The sequence below is a fragment of the Corylus avellana genome, chromosome 10 (assembly GCF_965113065.1).
Source record: "Corylus avellana chromosome 10, dhCorAvel1.hap1.2, whole genome shotgun sequence".
NCBI classification, from domain to species: domain Eukaryota; kingdom Viridiplantae; phylum Streptophyta; class Magnoliopsida; order Fagales; family Betulaceae; genus Corylus; species Corylus avellana.
Window position 1 is genome coordinate 19,893,443 of NC_142499.1, and position 16,151 is coordinate 19,909,593.

A 16,151-nucleotide genomic window follows, 5' to 3' on the forward strand; every position below is an offset into this window, starting at 1 on the left:
AAGCACAATTATTCCCAAACTATATAGGCAATTAATTCTTATAGCAAAAGTAATGATGAAATAAACCATCACCCATTAATCAAAATGAGAATAAAACAGGGTGAATATCGAAGCAAAGAAATACACCCTCCATAAACAACACATAATTATAGTAAAAAGATTAAAAATTACAAGCAATATTATAAGTCTTACAATAAATGAGAAGAGTGTCAAAAAAACCAACAAAGATATACAAAGAATTACAAAGCCAGCTGAAATAGCAGCAAGGATTACAAACAATATCAATAATACTCATGACCATCGCCATTTTATATATATGTCCCATCAATTGCAATAATAAGGCAATTGATATTATCCTTTTAGCTAGAGAGAGTAGATAAAGAGGTGGATAGAAAAAAACAGAACCTCTTTTAGCAGCCCACAACCGAAAAGAATTCTCTTCCTTCTCAAAAGAATTCTCTTGTTTCTTGAGGCTCAGGCCCCAGCCGAAGCTCTAGGTCCACTCCTGCAGTTATCTGAATCCTCTTCTCTTCATTCCCGCCTCCACAATCATCTCTTCTTCCCGATGGTCTCTCAACAAACAAGGGAAGCTGGCGGTGAAGTACTTCTTCGCCACCAACTAATTCTCCGACCCTTTTATCATGATCATCTTCCCTTTTAGGAGGACTGCAACTCTTTTCCTCCAAAGCTTGAGGCTGATGATCGTGATCGGCCGGATTCAGCATGATGTCGAGAGGGAGAGAGTTTTGATCATCGGCAGCCTGTTTAAGCTTTGCCCTATCCCTTCGATGGATGTTCATGTGACCCCCTAGAGCCTGTGCATTTGAAAAGCCTCTCTGGCAAAAGGCACAGGTATATGATCTGATCACTTGGCCTGAGCCCTGTAACTCGGAGCCCCATTTCATCTGGTCAGACTTTTCCAAGTTTTGGGGGTTGATCGCCATGGATGGATAATACACAGAGAAAGATGGAGAAAAGAGAAGGGAATTTTGGAGGGGCCAGGAGAGGTGGTCAACTGGTCGGTTGTGGGATATATTGTTGTTATTGATGAGTACATAAGCAGTAGTACTCTTTTTCTTCTAGGTAACTTGCATGCATGAACAACATAATTATTTATTTTATTATAATTAGTTTCTTATTTTGATATCTCTTCTATAAATCTGTGTGCATGAGTCTTATTTTGAATTAAAGTTAATAGATTATGACAATTTGATGCGATATAAATTATGCAATAAGACGTGTTCAGTTTTATTGAGGTTACTATGAAAATATATTTTAACCCTTGAAGTACCACTACATTATAAAAATGTTATCTTTCAGCAAAATTCATTAAAATTGATAAAACAGTGGTCACGTGAATGGTTTAAAAATTATTAGAAAAACAAAAATTAAAAGATAGAAACAGCTAGAACTAAAATAAAAAAAAATAATAATAAAAAAAAAACTAAAAAAAAAATAATGCTAAAATTAAAATAAAAAAATAAAAAATCCAATAGACGGCTGAGTGGTAGTTCGGCTACCCCAAAATTCAAAAAAGTAATTTGTTTTCAATTTTTTGAAAATAATTTTAATTTTCTTTCCATTTGTTTTAATAAGGGTACGTTGTTTTTTTTTTTCAATTGAAATGGGGGCGATTACCGGATTTTCATAGTAAAAATCGTGGTATTTTGGAAATTAAGAAAGACACCAAAGTAATCAAGTGACACGCATATAACTATTTTTCCATCAATTTTAACCATTCTCATTAACCGAGTGAACTTTTTGTATTAGAATGATAGTTTGAGGTATCTAAATGCCATTTTTGAAGTTTGGTGGTGCAAATAAGGTCAGCAATTTGTGTTCACTTATTGGATTTGGGTTGTATTGAGTTTGTGTTAGGTTTGCGAGTCGTGTTAAAAATTGGTTACCCTAAATGTCGCGTGTCGAGTTCAAATCGTGTTGAGACATACATATAAGACTATATAGGTCAACTATTACTTAACCCTTCAACCATAACCCACTGTTTTCATGTTGAATTTGTGTAGAGTTTACGGGTCATGTAAAAAAATTTATCAGCCTTAAGTGCAAGTGAAAACATGGTGATAATTTAGGGGTTTTCCTCTTTTAAGTTATTCTTTAAATGACTAACATATACTCTTCAAAATGCATGGTTAAATTGACATAAATAAATTAATTCATAGCAATATATGTTGGTTTTAGAACAGAAATTTTACTATAATGTTGAACAATAGGTAAAGTCAGTAATGACAGTTTGCAATCGTGGCATGAAATTCATTCTGCTCATTCATGGACTCGACAAGACGCCTTCTTTGGATTGCACGAAGAGTATCAATATGGTAAAAAAAAAAACTATGAAATTCATATTGCACCCTTTGGAACTTCAAAAAGGTTGATCTAATATTTGCTAAGCGTGAAAAGTTAATCTACTTATTACTGAGATGGAAAAGTTAATATTTCATCTTAAGGTGAATTCACACACGTTACAATCTTATATGCATATTGGACAAGGGAAAAAACAGAAAAGAGAAGACTCTTCTTAGACACCAAGAGCCTATCGTATTTCAGCAATTTGCACATTTTTATTTTTTGTTTATTAAAACAAACATTCATCCTTTTATATATATATATATATATATATATATGAAATGATTTTTTAGTTTTGCTCATAAGTGTGATTGATATAAAGATAAAAAGAATTTATTGATGTAAATTAACGGTAAAAGAAATTTTGAATTTTTTGTGAATGAAAAATGAAAAAAGTTTGGTAATGTGCCGAAAGAAGTTTGATAACTTTTTTGGAGGAAAAAAAAAAAGTGAGTTGCCAAACACATCCTCGGTTGGTGACCTTTGGAAGGAAATATTATAGTTTTTATTATAATATTTCCTTTCAAATTAATATGATAGGTCACGTGGCATTGACATGCTAGTTACAATTAAATTTAATTATTGATATAGTGTCATGTGGACTTAAAGATTGGCGTGATACTACCTCGTCAACCATAATTAAATTTAATTGTTTAATGGTTGATGCAGTAAGTGCTATATAAACCGCCAAAAATACTGCACTAAGGTAGGTCAACGTTCATAAACTATCAAATAATCCTCTATAACTTGCACGGGGAGTATATAGATTCAGTTAAATGTATATAATTAGCTGCTGTATCTTCAACTAGTAGTCCTCTAACATGCATGTATCTCCTGCATGACAAAGTCAACCTAATATTTCTCTAACCTTAATTATTATTATTTTTACGTACCATGTTTCAGTTGACCATGGTTTGGAGAGACAAAGCAACTGGTGGTTTTAGGTAGAATATCCTCAATCTCTCTCTCTCTCATCTCCGTCACCTTCTTTGTTTTTTCTCGTTTTCGACAGTTTTGGGTTGAAAGGTTTAGACGGGAAGGAGAGCGATTATTCTCTTGCCATTAATTATAAATTAAAACCTCTTTAAGATGGATTATCAAATAAGTTAAGCGTCACTTTATTTTTATTTATTTTTTATTTTTGAAGTGTTTAAGCGTCACTTTTAAAACCACCGGTTTATCAACTGTATGCAACGTGTAGCATAAGTAGATAAAATGTGGTTTACCTTCTTTCTTTTTTTTTTTCCTTTTTACCTCAGCAATTTCTTTATTAATTTTCACTCAAGCTTAGCAATTAATTTATATATAACTCTTGCAGATACGTTACGACGTTAACGTATCATCTAGAAAGTCAATATCAGAACCTTTTTTATATTTAATTAATTTTCACCTCACCCGGGTTCAAGTGCTTGAAGAGCTATGTATATTAATTTACCTAAACAAATACAATTACCTTTAAATCTCATATAATTAGCAGTGCATTCAATGCATTGTTGCTGACCTAAGTGCTTTGGATTCCAGAAGCCCGACTTAGAAATTAACTAATGAATTCGTTAGTTAATTCCTGTACCATCCCACCATAAAGGATCTCATAATTACAATTTTTTCCGTTTACTAAAATTATATTCCGTTACAAATTCATGTAACTTTTAATTTATAACAATTCACATTTTATAAAAACGAGTGTCATATAGACTATTAGTAGTTGACATAGTAAGTACAAAGTAAACTACTACGTTTGTTTGCAAATATGGTAAGTATCATATGGATTATCACGTAACATCCCACATTTTAGTGATTAACATGATAAATATCACGTGAACTGCTACGTCAGTTTGTATGAAAGTTTTTGCACTCCTATTTCTAGCAATATTGAATCCATAATTTGAATAAAGACTAATGTTATATACTACATCAAGTGCCCACTATGCTAGCGTGGTGTTGCCAATCCACTATTGGATCTTTTATTTTTATTTATTTTTTATTTATTTTTTTTCTTTTCTTTTCTTTTGTTAACATGATCTCATTCTAAGAGTGGATTAGTAATGCCACATTAGCATAGTAAGATAGACAAATAATAATGTGGTATATATATAGCATTACTTTTAAATAAATTTACCCGTCCAAAGTGCCAGTAATCAACGCCATTAAACTAGTGTGGTCAAGATCTTCTCCATTTCTTCAAGTGCAATTAATATTAATAGAGATAAGTCATTTTATGATCGTGTATTTTATTTTGTTGTATCTAAAGATATACATGGTGTCACAACATTTTAAATTTGTAAATAACGTGGCAACATATACACCATTAATTTGTAACTCTAATCTTAGGCTCCGTTTACTTCGATGTAAAATGGTTTCCTTCTTAAAATATTTTCAGGAAATCCATTTTCTCTAAAAATATTTTCCGTCGAAAACATTTTACGGCTTTTACCTTGCACAAGGAAAATAATTTTTTTTAATATCTTTTTTTTTTATTTTTTATATATATATATTTTTTCCAATAAGGTCCCAACTAGGACTTGCACGAGACTTGACCGGGACACGCTCGGGACCCGCCCGGGACCTGACCAGGACCCTTCCGGGACTTGACTGGGACGTGCCCGGGACCTGCCAGGGACTTGGCCGGGACTTGACCAGGACCCGCCCAGGACTTGACCGGGACCCGCCCGGGACTTGCCTAGGACCCCGGAGGGATCTACCCGGGACCCGCCCGGGACCTAACCGGGACTCACCCGGGACCTAACTAAGACCCTCCCGGGACTTGACCGGGACCCGCTCAGGACCTGACCGGGACCTGCCCGAGACTTGACCGGGACCTGCTTGGGACCTGACCGAGACCCGCCCGAGACTTGCTCGGGACCCCGGCGGGACCCGCCCGGGGCTTGCCCGGGACCTAAGCGGGACTTGCCCGGGACCCGCCCGAGACCTGACTAGGACTTGCCCGGGACCTGACCGGGACTTGACCGGGACCCGCCCAGGACCTGACCGGGACTTGCTCGGTCCCGGGCAGGTACGGTCAAGTCCCGGGCGGGTCCCAGTCAAGTCTCGGGCAGGTCCCGGTCAAGTCCCGGGCGATTCCCGGTCAAGTCCACGTCAGGTCCGGGCGGGTCCCGGTTAGGTCCCGAGCGGGTCCCGGTCAAGTCCCGGGAGGGTCTCGAGCGAGTCCCGGTTAGGTCCCAAGCGGGTCTCAGTCAAGTCCCGGGCGGGTCCTGGGCAGGTCCCGGGCGCGTCCCGGTCAAGTCCCGGTTACGTCCCGGGCTCGTCCCGGGCTCGTCCCAGTCAAGTCTCAAGCGGGTCCCGGTCAAGTCCCGGGCAGGTCCCGGTCATGTCCCAGGCAAGTCCCAGTTAGGTCCCGGGCGGGTCCCTCCGGGGTCCCGGTCAAGTCCCAAGCGATTCCCTGGCGGGTCCCGGTCAAGTCCCGACGAGGTTCTAGGGGGATCTTGGCAAGATCTATCAATTTAAGAATGAGATGCTTATAGTCGGAAAATGGTTTACGATTTTCAAAACCGTAAACCATTTTCCTAAAATTAAAGAAGAATTTTTGGTCAAAAGGAAAATATTTTCCGTTGACTACTATTTTACGTCGAAGTAAACACCGTAAAATACGGAAATCATTTTTTGGAAACTATTTTACGTCGAAGTAAACGGAGCCTATGATGAAATGTCTCATTTCCATTTCACTTAAAATGAACATGCAAGAATATCCTATTCCAAAATGGTGAATGCAGAGGAGGGTTAGCAACTAATGGTTCGCATGGCGGCACGGCATTTAAAATTTTTAAATGATGCAACAATATACACACGCACCATTAAATCTTAAATTTTATCTTAATCATAAAATCATTCATTTCTTTCACTTGAAATAGACACATCCTATTCCCAAATGGTGAATGCATAGGAGGGTTGGAAGAATTAGGATCCTCTTTATTTCATTTGAACTGGAGAATATCCAGTTAGTTATAGTGGATGAGTATTTTTGTTCCCTCAAAAAGTGAAAAGACAAAAATACATCTCCACTATAACTAACTGAATATTCTCCTGTTCATTTGAACTTGAGAGGATCCTATTCCGGGTTGGAAACCCTCTTTTGTAATTATTATCATTGATTGGAGATTGTTTAAGCTATTATTACATAATAAGAAGTACCCCAAGTACGTATTTTGTTATAGATTTAGCAAGACATGATGTGCCAATGCCATACCTCCCCCACAAGCCTCGTCCCAGATAAAAGACTAAGGAACTCATGAGTCAGACGTGAATTGCAATGCCAAGAAATGTCAACTTATTTTACTGACTTTCATCATATTTGCATTTGGCATTTCAGGATTTATCCGTCCTAATTATATTACTAAGTTCTGTAGACCCAACCAACATTACAAGCCCAGTGATTGTATTTGGCTTTATCTTTGTGTCGGATTCAAGATGACGGTTCAATCGTTTACTTTTCAGTTTATGGGTAAGAAATTTTTTTTATTGGCAAGTTGTATTCCGTTGGATATACATATATGAACTCACCAACTTACCGTTAAGGTGTAAATTCATGTTTGTATGTTAAGTTCAGGTTATGTTGAGTAGGCATGGATATATATAAGACTATATAAATTAAACTTTACTTTGGAATGTGACTTGCTTGTGGTGGTAAACTGGTAATGGTCCTTCGATCAACACCCTCCATTGTTCAATACTGAAAAATTGTTGATCTCATCTATTTTGATACTATCTCCTCCATATATGTCAGCCTCTTCTGCTTGGAAAGTTAGGAAAATTAACAGAAATGTTAACTTTTCCACCCATCATGTGATTTATTAGGCCGTAGCTAGATTTCACATGGGTTGCATTCCCAATTATTTTTCTCCCCCAACTCCATCCCCTTTTGTTTGTAATGTTTTGGTCCGTATGTTGTTTGGTTTTAGTTCAGAATTTTCTTACCAAAAAAAAAAAAAAAAAAATTAAACAGGTCAAACTCCTTAATCCTAACCCGTTAATCTTGTGTTAAGTTCGGAGATCGTTTCAAAAATTGTTAGTCCTAAATGTCACATTTCGGGTTCGGATCATGTTAAGATCTAGATATATAGGTATATATAAGACTATATGAATCAACTATAACCCGAGCTATTTAATTAAAAAAGTCAAATCCTTAATTATAACCGATTAATTTTGTATTGAATTCATGAATGGTACCAAAAATTGTCCATCCTAATGCAATCAATCATTTTTAATTAATGGCTTTCTACCGACGTACGTAAGACATCACCGTTAGCTAAGAGGTTAATTACATGCGTCTCCATCCGTGAAGTGGCAGCATCTGGTCCAACTACTTGGCGTTTTCGCATGATGTATGACGATAATGTCCAGATCAGTGCATGCACTGTACTTCTTAGGGTTACGGCCGGTGCTTATAACCAATAACATTTAATTAAGGGCCTTGATTTTGGTTCTAATGCATGCATCTAGCTAGCTACCACCGTCCAAAAATAAATTTATAATGTAGGCTTTGATCATCATATAATTAACTAATTAATGATCTTGAGCCCGACAATGACTGAAATATTGTGGCTTTGTACAAGCAACCGACTATTTCATCACCAAATAACAGACAACGACAGTAACATTTGAGGTCTAAGAAAGAGTAAGACATGTGGGAATATGTATGAACTGAAACACATTTTTTGTTGTTTTTTGTTTTTTTTTTTTTTTTGTTCTTAATTACTTTGTACGTCTATCTTTTCCTGCAAAACTGCCCGTTTAATTTGCTTCGACAAAACGTCCTATGTGACCTCATTAGATACGGTAACTCACCTATCAATGGAGGTCCCTCAGGATCTTAATTCGTAAACGAGCACAGGAAATATTAATGTTTGAATAGTTTTGGCTCTCATCATTCAACTTAATTTTATGATGAGAGTCATCTATATTTATAAAACTTTCTGTTACAATAATACTAGCTTGTACAGGTGTAACAAATCTATGTTAAAAGTATTATATAAATGATTAATCTTTAGGGCAAGTTAATGTTTACAATTAGTGGACTCAATTATAATTAATAGCAACTTGAGATAAGTTCTGAGATGATAAGTGTCAGAAGCTTATTCGAGCTAGTTTTTATTTTTATTTTTTATTTAATTGGGTCCCTCTTCAAGGTCATTAATTACCAACCAACCAACCCAAGAACAGCTTAATTAACAACTAGCTCCACATAAAATGATCTCCTAAACCATGTTAGTAATCGTCCACATGATTCTCGGCATGATGCAATGCACATGATGGGGGTTGTGGGGTGTAGGGAATATTGTAGTAGGAAAATCTCCAATAAAGTGGTTAACATGTGGCATACTGTTATGACAAAATCTATTATAAAGAACGGTAAACATTAGATAAAATGAGATTTTCATCTTATTCCTTTGCACACTACTTTTGCTTTCTCTAAGAAACTAGGACTATTCTCCTTGGTTTGAACTGATTTAAGCATTAGAATTATTTCTCGTCAGTTCACTCTAGCATGATTTTTTGGTGAATTCTTCTCGCCTTGTAGGTACTTTTGATCATAACCTTAGCATGTGGTCAACTGTTCTAACAACATACATCCAACCTTATATATATATACTAACCCTTTTGGGTTATCCCTAGAAATTCGTATTTTTTATTCATTAAAAAAAATTGCACCGGATGGAAACTCCCCAAGTTCTGAGGTTAATTAATGAAGTATTCCAACACGTTTGAACACCTTATTAGACAAATCCGCTGATTATTGTGATATTACTTGTTAAGGTTCACATCTTGCGCATGCGTATATTGTTTTGGGCCCGAGTCATTCCTGTTGCTTTTCTGAACAAATTAAGTAGTGTAGCTAAAACATTAATCTACACGTAATTTTGTCTTTATTAGGTGGTAGACATTTTGCTGATTAGTTAGAAATTTCGTTGGTACCATCCAATTGAAAGTAACCGTACTAAGGCCCATGACATGTACCACGGATATGGGCTCCCTGTTGCTGTCTAACGATGTACTGGGTTTTATTGTTCAAACCCATTTCCAATTTGCCGACAAAAAAAAACAAAAAACCATTTCCAATTTGACCGTCAATTACGTACGTGTAACATTGAAGGACTCACTTTCAACAGTAAGTTCTTTAAGCCACATAATTTATTTTTATGCAATAACTTAATTGCCACTCCCATACCACTAAAAGACAAGTACTTCAAGCAGCTGCGGTACAATTTGTAATATAGATATGAAGAGGCAGACAAGGTAGCATGAAAGTAGGGAATATATGTTCATCAATCTTGTCATTTTTGTTTTCACTTGTTCGGATATATGGTGGTATATATGTTTTCCATAGCGTACCAACTACCAAATTAAGACAGCACACAAGAAAAGACAGCCTTGAATTTGAGGTAGGACTTGATATTCTCTTTTTCTGTGGTTTTAAAATTTGGATTTATATTGAAAACAGTAGAAATAAAATGGAATAGTTATTCTAAAACATGTGCGTTAACGTACGCAAATATTTCTCAATTATGATTTGTAATGTTATACTTGTATATATAAATCTGTTCGATAAAATGTTGCTTTGGGGTTTTTGTGGTACTATGTATTCTTGTTAATAAGAAATTTTCTGGGTTAAATAAGTTGTCTCACTGAAATTAGTGTAGGTTGTTTACTATTAATTAATTGTATTGGTTTTCTTGCAATGAGATTAGTAGTCGCAAGGTTGGGAATCAGGATGGTATTAGAAATTTAATCATTACCAAATTAAGAGAGGGAATTGAAATAGCTAGATTTCATTATCAACTTATCTGCGCTGCGTTTTCAAATCGCAATGTCAAATAATCTATTTTTTATGATTTAGTTTAAAATCGTATTTTGTTTATAAAATCACAATACCAAATGCACTATTCATCTGGCGAACTATTCATCGAGATAAAATCCACAAATGTTGTAGTTTATTGTATCTAGCTAGATGGAAAGAACTAAGAGAATTTATTTGCATGATATATATCATCTGGGTGAGCGTCAATCATTTACGAGGTCGATCTCGACTCCACTTAATTTGGAGAACAGGTTGTTGAGATTGTGGGGCTTCTTTGAGGATGTTCTGAGGACTTCGGCTTCTAAGGTTATTGTTGCATGTTTGAGGGGCTCCATTTTAGGAGCAGCTTGTTGTTGTTTCACATATGCCCATGTGGCTTCGGTTCTTTTTCTCATTCTTTTCAATGAATATCCACGTGTATATAATAATAAAAAAAAATTAAAAAAATTCTAGTTAGACAATTAACTATTCCATAATGCTAATTAAGTTAAAGTACTTCGATGTCATTGTCCTCATTAAAATTGAGGGAAAATATATAAGTTAAGAGGTTTAACAATATTTGAATTCTTGAGTCAGGAAACAAGTGGAGTACTCTTTTTCTGAAGACGGAGTAAGTGGATAGAGATTTTTAGTAATTTCGCTATCAAAGTAATTAACTAGACATGTAGGTTTCATATAGACTCTCTAAAAATTAATTAATTAGTGACAGAAAATTGCTAGATATCCTGATCTGGAGTAAGGAGAGTTAGCATTTGCACATATATTTATGTTCTACCTGGAATAAATTTCAAGGAATTTGCAGTCTGATTTGATGCTCTAATGGAGGATATAAACAACACAGGAGAGTGTGTGTGTCTGTGTATAATATTCGAGCTTGAAGTGAGCTCGTGAGGGAGGACGCTCCCTCCCATGCAAATATACCCTTAGTTGTCAAAACAAATATAAACTATAACTCTCCCAACAACCAACGTTGTTACTCTTGGGTTTCCTTCAAAATTCTTATTCTGTAAACAATAATTTGGAATTAACAAAATGCCCCACAGGAGAAACGCCACACAAGCCGAGAATAAAGTCCATTCCATCACTCAATTCTATATTATCTCCCTCAGACATAAAAAGAAAAGAAAAAAGAAACGGCATCTGATGGCCCATGTGCACCTCTCTGCCAAAACTTCATTTAAACCTCTCTGTATATAACAGTCCTATCCAACTCACAACCTCAAACAAGACAAAGCCCTACTAATCACTTCTTACACAAATTTAGTCCTTCGTAGAAGCCAAAGCAAACAATCTCACTTTCCCTAATATATACCCTTCTCTTTTCTCTCTTTCCCTTTCACATGCATCGTAGAAAACAAAGAGTCACGTTGAAAGATCCCTCAGGCAATTAATAATTTAAACAGTTTTCAATTCGTACACTCAAATGGGAAATATTTACAAGCCCTTTTGTAGTTTTGCTGCAAACCCATTAAAGCCTAGTAGGTGCTCCATCAAATTTCTATTAAAGGAAAGGAGTAAAAAAAAAAAAAAAAAAAAAGGACGCATGAATGATCTCCTTAATGTGTCATGCATGATTTTAGGTACTGCAGCTAGGGTTGGGGTGTTTATAGGGGATTTGGAAGTACTTGTAAGTTTCTTCTTTCATTTTATCCATACAGGCTATAGGGTTTTCATAGATACACAGAAAGAAACAAAAGATGCGTAGATAGCGTTTAAACAGTCATGATGCGATAATATTCTGTTTGTAATTAAAAAGAGGCCCGCTATAATATGATATGCAATACTTAATTGGATTGATTCCCGGAGTTGGTGGCAGTTTTGGAAGGATTGGGAAGAGAATGGAGAGAGAAAAGTGAGAGAGAGAACACAAGCAAGTGGATTTATGTGGACGGGAATACTGAAAACTGTATCAGGATCTAATGGTGATGATAATAATACAAGAGAAAAGGGAATCGATGTTGGGATATATGTGGCTCTATGTGACTTTGAAAAACATAATCTATCTGTGACTTTGTGGGTTAGTTTTAGTTGTGAGTCTGATGGAATGTCAGTGAGGTTGTGTAAATATTGGGAAATGAGCTCACGAGATTCCATGCAGTTTTTACCCATTTTCTTCATCCCCTTCAACCCCACATACATAGCCTAATAATCTTACTACCTAAACTTCCAAATTATCTCTCCATTACCCTCTCCCAACTTTCAAACATGAATAGTAAACTGATATGCTATACAATGAAAATCGGTCACTAAATCAACGCTCGTAAAAATAAAACAACACTAAAATCTACAATGAGAGTCGTAGAACAGTATAGTAAATAGTATTACTGCTCAAACACTAATCCACCCACCCAGTCATATATCAGACATTCCATCTTAACCTAGTTTCTCGACGTGCACTCATCTATGACAGATTTAACATTTTTAATTACCACAGCACACATCGGCAGATCTGATCTGAAAGGTGTCATGATCCATTTTCAAACCTGAAATCCTAAAGTTACAAATTGAAAATAGAATTTTTCTGTGAAGACGTTGGAATCAGGATAAAACATCTCAACAAGGCAATGAGTTAATTGATGGCAACAAAGAGATATATATTGCCTGTGAAACCCTAAATCGACTAATATTACATGGTGCTGCTTGTCAAGTCATGAAATATAATAGTAAAACTGGCAACAAATTACAAGGTAAAAGTGAATCAAGTGTTGGAACTTGGAAGCTAGGAAGGAAGAAATGATATGGATCTCTAGTTTAGAGTTTCCAAAATACCTTTTCGTGATAATCGACTAAAACAACAAATATGAAGTTATCATTAGTACTATGACTAAGCACAAGCTGATATATATATATTTGTATTGTTTTCATGCTTTATGTGATCATATACATCTTGTTATTGTTACACCCTGCAAATTTATGAAATCTCAAGAAAGTCGGTTGGTCAAACTCCAAGCAAAAGAGGCCTTGACCTCTATATCAAAGGGAAAACGGAAAAGCAAAAGGTGGGGGAAATCAAGCAACAGAGAAGAAGTTCCTTCATTTTTAACACTGAGAGGTTCAACACTTGTACCTTTCCTGAGGTCGATCGCCAAGCCTGAGCTCAAGATCTAAGTCCTCTATAGAGTTGGGGCTTATTTCAAGTACCTTTGATTGGAGATCATGTTGGCTATGATCATCAACTGATCTTGGCTTTGGGAAGAAAGGTAACGGTGATGCATCACTTCTCCTTCTCTTGCAACTGCCAGTACTCTCCTCCTTACCACCTGAAACATTATGATGACTTCGACAGACAACTAAATTCAAGCTCACAGACAAATCAGGTGTCACATAATCCCCCTTAGCCCTACACCCTGATTCTAGAATTCTTGAATTTTTCTCTTCCTCGGTTTTCAGATCGGAAATATTGCAAAAGTATTTGTCCGCAACCAAATTTGACCACAATGGAGGGGGAGAAATATTAGAGGAGCTCTTTTGGTGTTCTTGGACAATAGAAGAAGAATGAAGACGGATAATATTTGGTGGAGCCGAAACCCTAGATGATGATGAGGATGGACATGCCACAATACCAGGATGATGATGATGATGATCAGGAGAATTAGGGTTAGGGTTATAAACCAAAGTACAAACCTGAGATGGGTACTGATGAATACCCAAAGAAGATGTAAAGGAATTATTATTCTGGATGGGGTTGTGATGATGATTTTGATGGTTATGATGGAGGGTTTCATTGAAGGAAGGTGGAGACTGCTTTAGCCTAGCTCTATCTCTCCTGTGGACATTCATATGACCCCCTAAAGCTTGTGCTGACCTGAATTCCCTTCTGCAAAAGCTGCAAGAATATGAACGTGGAGGCCATACGCACCCTCCTAGAGCACCACCCGCTGCATCTTCCGCGAAAGCTTGTTCTTCCCATGAATTATTATTGTATAAAGGGTTCAAACCATGCTTCCTCTTCGCCCACATTCGATACTCTGCAGCTTCTTCCATTGCACCACAATCTGCTGATGATCACCTTCAAGGAATATTAAGAAAGAGGAAAAATAGACGTAATGAAGTCAGTCTATGTCAAAGTTGGAATTTGAAAACTACATGGAGTCTACGAGGCCATAGAGATAGAGGGAGTTGTTTGGAAGGTGAAGTGGTGGGTACTCTTCCTTGCTTGTCTTAGCTTGTGTACTGTAGCTACTTTTTTGGGGTTTTGTGGTTGGCTTCCAACGCAGTCAATCACTCGCTGAATTGGGTTGTCCATTTTTTTTTTTTTTTTTTTTTTTTTTTTCAGAAACTTTCTTTGAGTCCGGGAAGCAAACGGTTTATATAATCACTGGGGTGGGGTCCTACATTCTTAATCAATGAGTCTATATACCTGTGCAGTATGAGGAGTGCTTAGAGACAAACTGCAATTATCTGACTGAAATCTTGTCAGCCAAATCCTGCAAAAGAGGTGGCATGATGGTTTAACAGTACTGCACCATATGTGGTCACATGTCACATTGGAAGACCTAACACTAGTATCGTTTACCTATATATATATGCAGATATGGTTTCCATAGTGTCTTCGAGATCAATAGATCATTTAGTAAAAATTATATTCTTCCCATCATCTATCCAACTCACTTCTTTTCTTTGATCCCAGAAAGATCGCTAAGAGTGCTTCTGGAATGGTAGAAGCCGATTGGTTTTGAAATCACAGCCTAGTTACAACTACACCATATAGAATAACACACCGAACACAGGACAAACTTGTTAAATCACTAATAATATATATATTAACAGTTTAAACGGATAAAAATTGATGTATTTAATCATTTAATTTATATTATATATACCACTCGTTTTTATGTACGATCTCATTATAATAAATGAGTCTTATAATTTAAAATATTTAATTAAAATAAGAGGTTAATAACAAAAAAAAAAATGTTTAAATTCAAAATATTTACTCTGGTAATTTAAGGAAACTGATCTATTCGAGCTCTGCTGTGCTTGATGAGAAGCAAAAGTCTGGCATGCATGCATTGATCAATTGGCAGCACATTGTTCAGAGAAAAAATTGATTAAAATTTCTTTAACTCCCAGTTAGGCCATTCTTTTTAAACTAAAAAAAAGAAGAAAAGGACAAAATGACATTGGCCCAATGTGTCGAAAACTTCCTGGCTAGTCTCATATCTATCCTCCCTCATGTCACATGACGAAAGAAAATCATGATGCATGTAACATGCATTTATGCATGTCGCATTCTAATTACATGGTATAGTAGCTAGAGTGCTGTTTGATAATGCAGTTGACTCTTTGATGTCCATGTAAAACTCAGTTAGGCATGCAGGTTTTAAACGAAACCTTAATGATCACTTCTAAGAAGGAAAAAAAAAAAAAAAAATCCTTTTAACATACATCTTGAAGAATATCTCACTTATGTACTCATCTGGCTAGCTAGCTTCTTTTTCTCCCTCATTTAGCTACTTTTTGTCCCTTCTCTTTTGTCTAAAGTTATGTACAAAATGTACACGTGCACTATAGCTTGCCTTAACAGTAATGTTACAAATCCCTCTTATGTCACTATAAGAATTATGTGACTCTTAAAATTATCATTGGCCTTGTGATTTATCACTATTAAATTTTGATCAAATTATGATTTAAAAGTTATCTCATTTTTTTAAAGTCACAAGAGTAACACAAGAAGAACTTTTAGAATTAGTTATTGCCTTAATGGCTAGATCAATACATAATATCTGAGAATCTATTTGAAATTTAGGAACGTTTGATACAGGCCAGGGAATAGGTCATGTGGAGTCAATATTTCATAGGGTTGAAATTATCCCAAGATCCCATAATAATTTTTAATTTTTTAGGAAAAACTTCTCTTTCTCCCCTCAAACTATTATGGCTATTGCATTGTCATCTTCAAACTACAAAAAATTACAATGTAAATATTCAATGTTTTAGCATTGGCTTTTGAATTGTCGTCTTCAAACTACAT

The 16,151-nt window shown here is 35.9% G+C and overlaps 2 protein-coding genes across 2 annotated transcripts; both read right to left on the reverse strand.

Moving 5' to 3' along the window:
• Positions 1–446: 446 nt before the first annotated feature.
• Positions 447–944, reverse strand: LOC132162437 (transcriptional regulator TAC1-like). The gene has a single exon (XM_059572678.2). The coding sequence runs from the start codon at positions 942–944 to the stop codon at positions 447–449; it is 498 nt and encodes a 165-aa protein (XP_059428661.2).
• Positions 945–13,114: 12,170 nt separating this feature from the next.
• On the reverse strand, positions 13,115–14,161 carry LOC132162438 (zinc finger protein 10-like). Its single transcript, XM_059572679.2, has one exon. It carries the CDS (start codon positions 14,159–14,161, stop codon positions 13,232–13,234), a length of 930 nt encoding a protein of 309 aa, XP_059428662.2. The 3' UTR covers positions 13,115–13,231.
• Between the last annotated feature and the right edge of the window lie 1,990 nt (positions 14,162–16,151).

What these genes read in the sequence shown, in the direction of transcription:
- LOC132162438 (XM_059572679.2), bottom strand. Translation starts at nt 14,161, where the DNA reads ATGGAAGAAGCTGCAGAGTATCGAATGTGGGCGAAGAGGAAGCATGGT.
- LOC132162437 (XM_059572678.2), bottom strand. Translation starts at nt 944, where the DNA reads ATGGCGATCAACCCCCAAAACTTGGAAAAGTCTGACCAGATGAAATGG.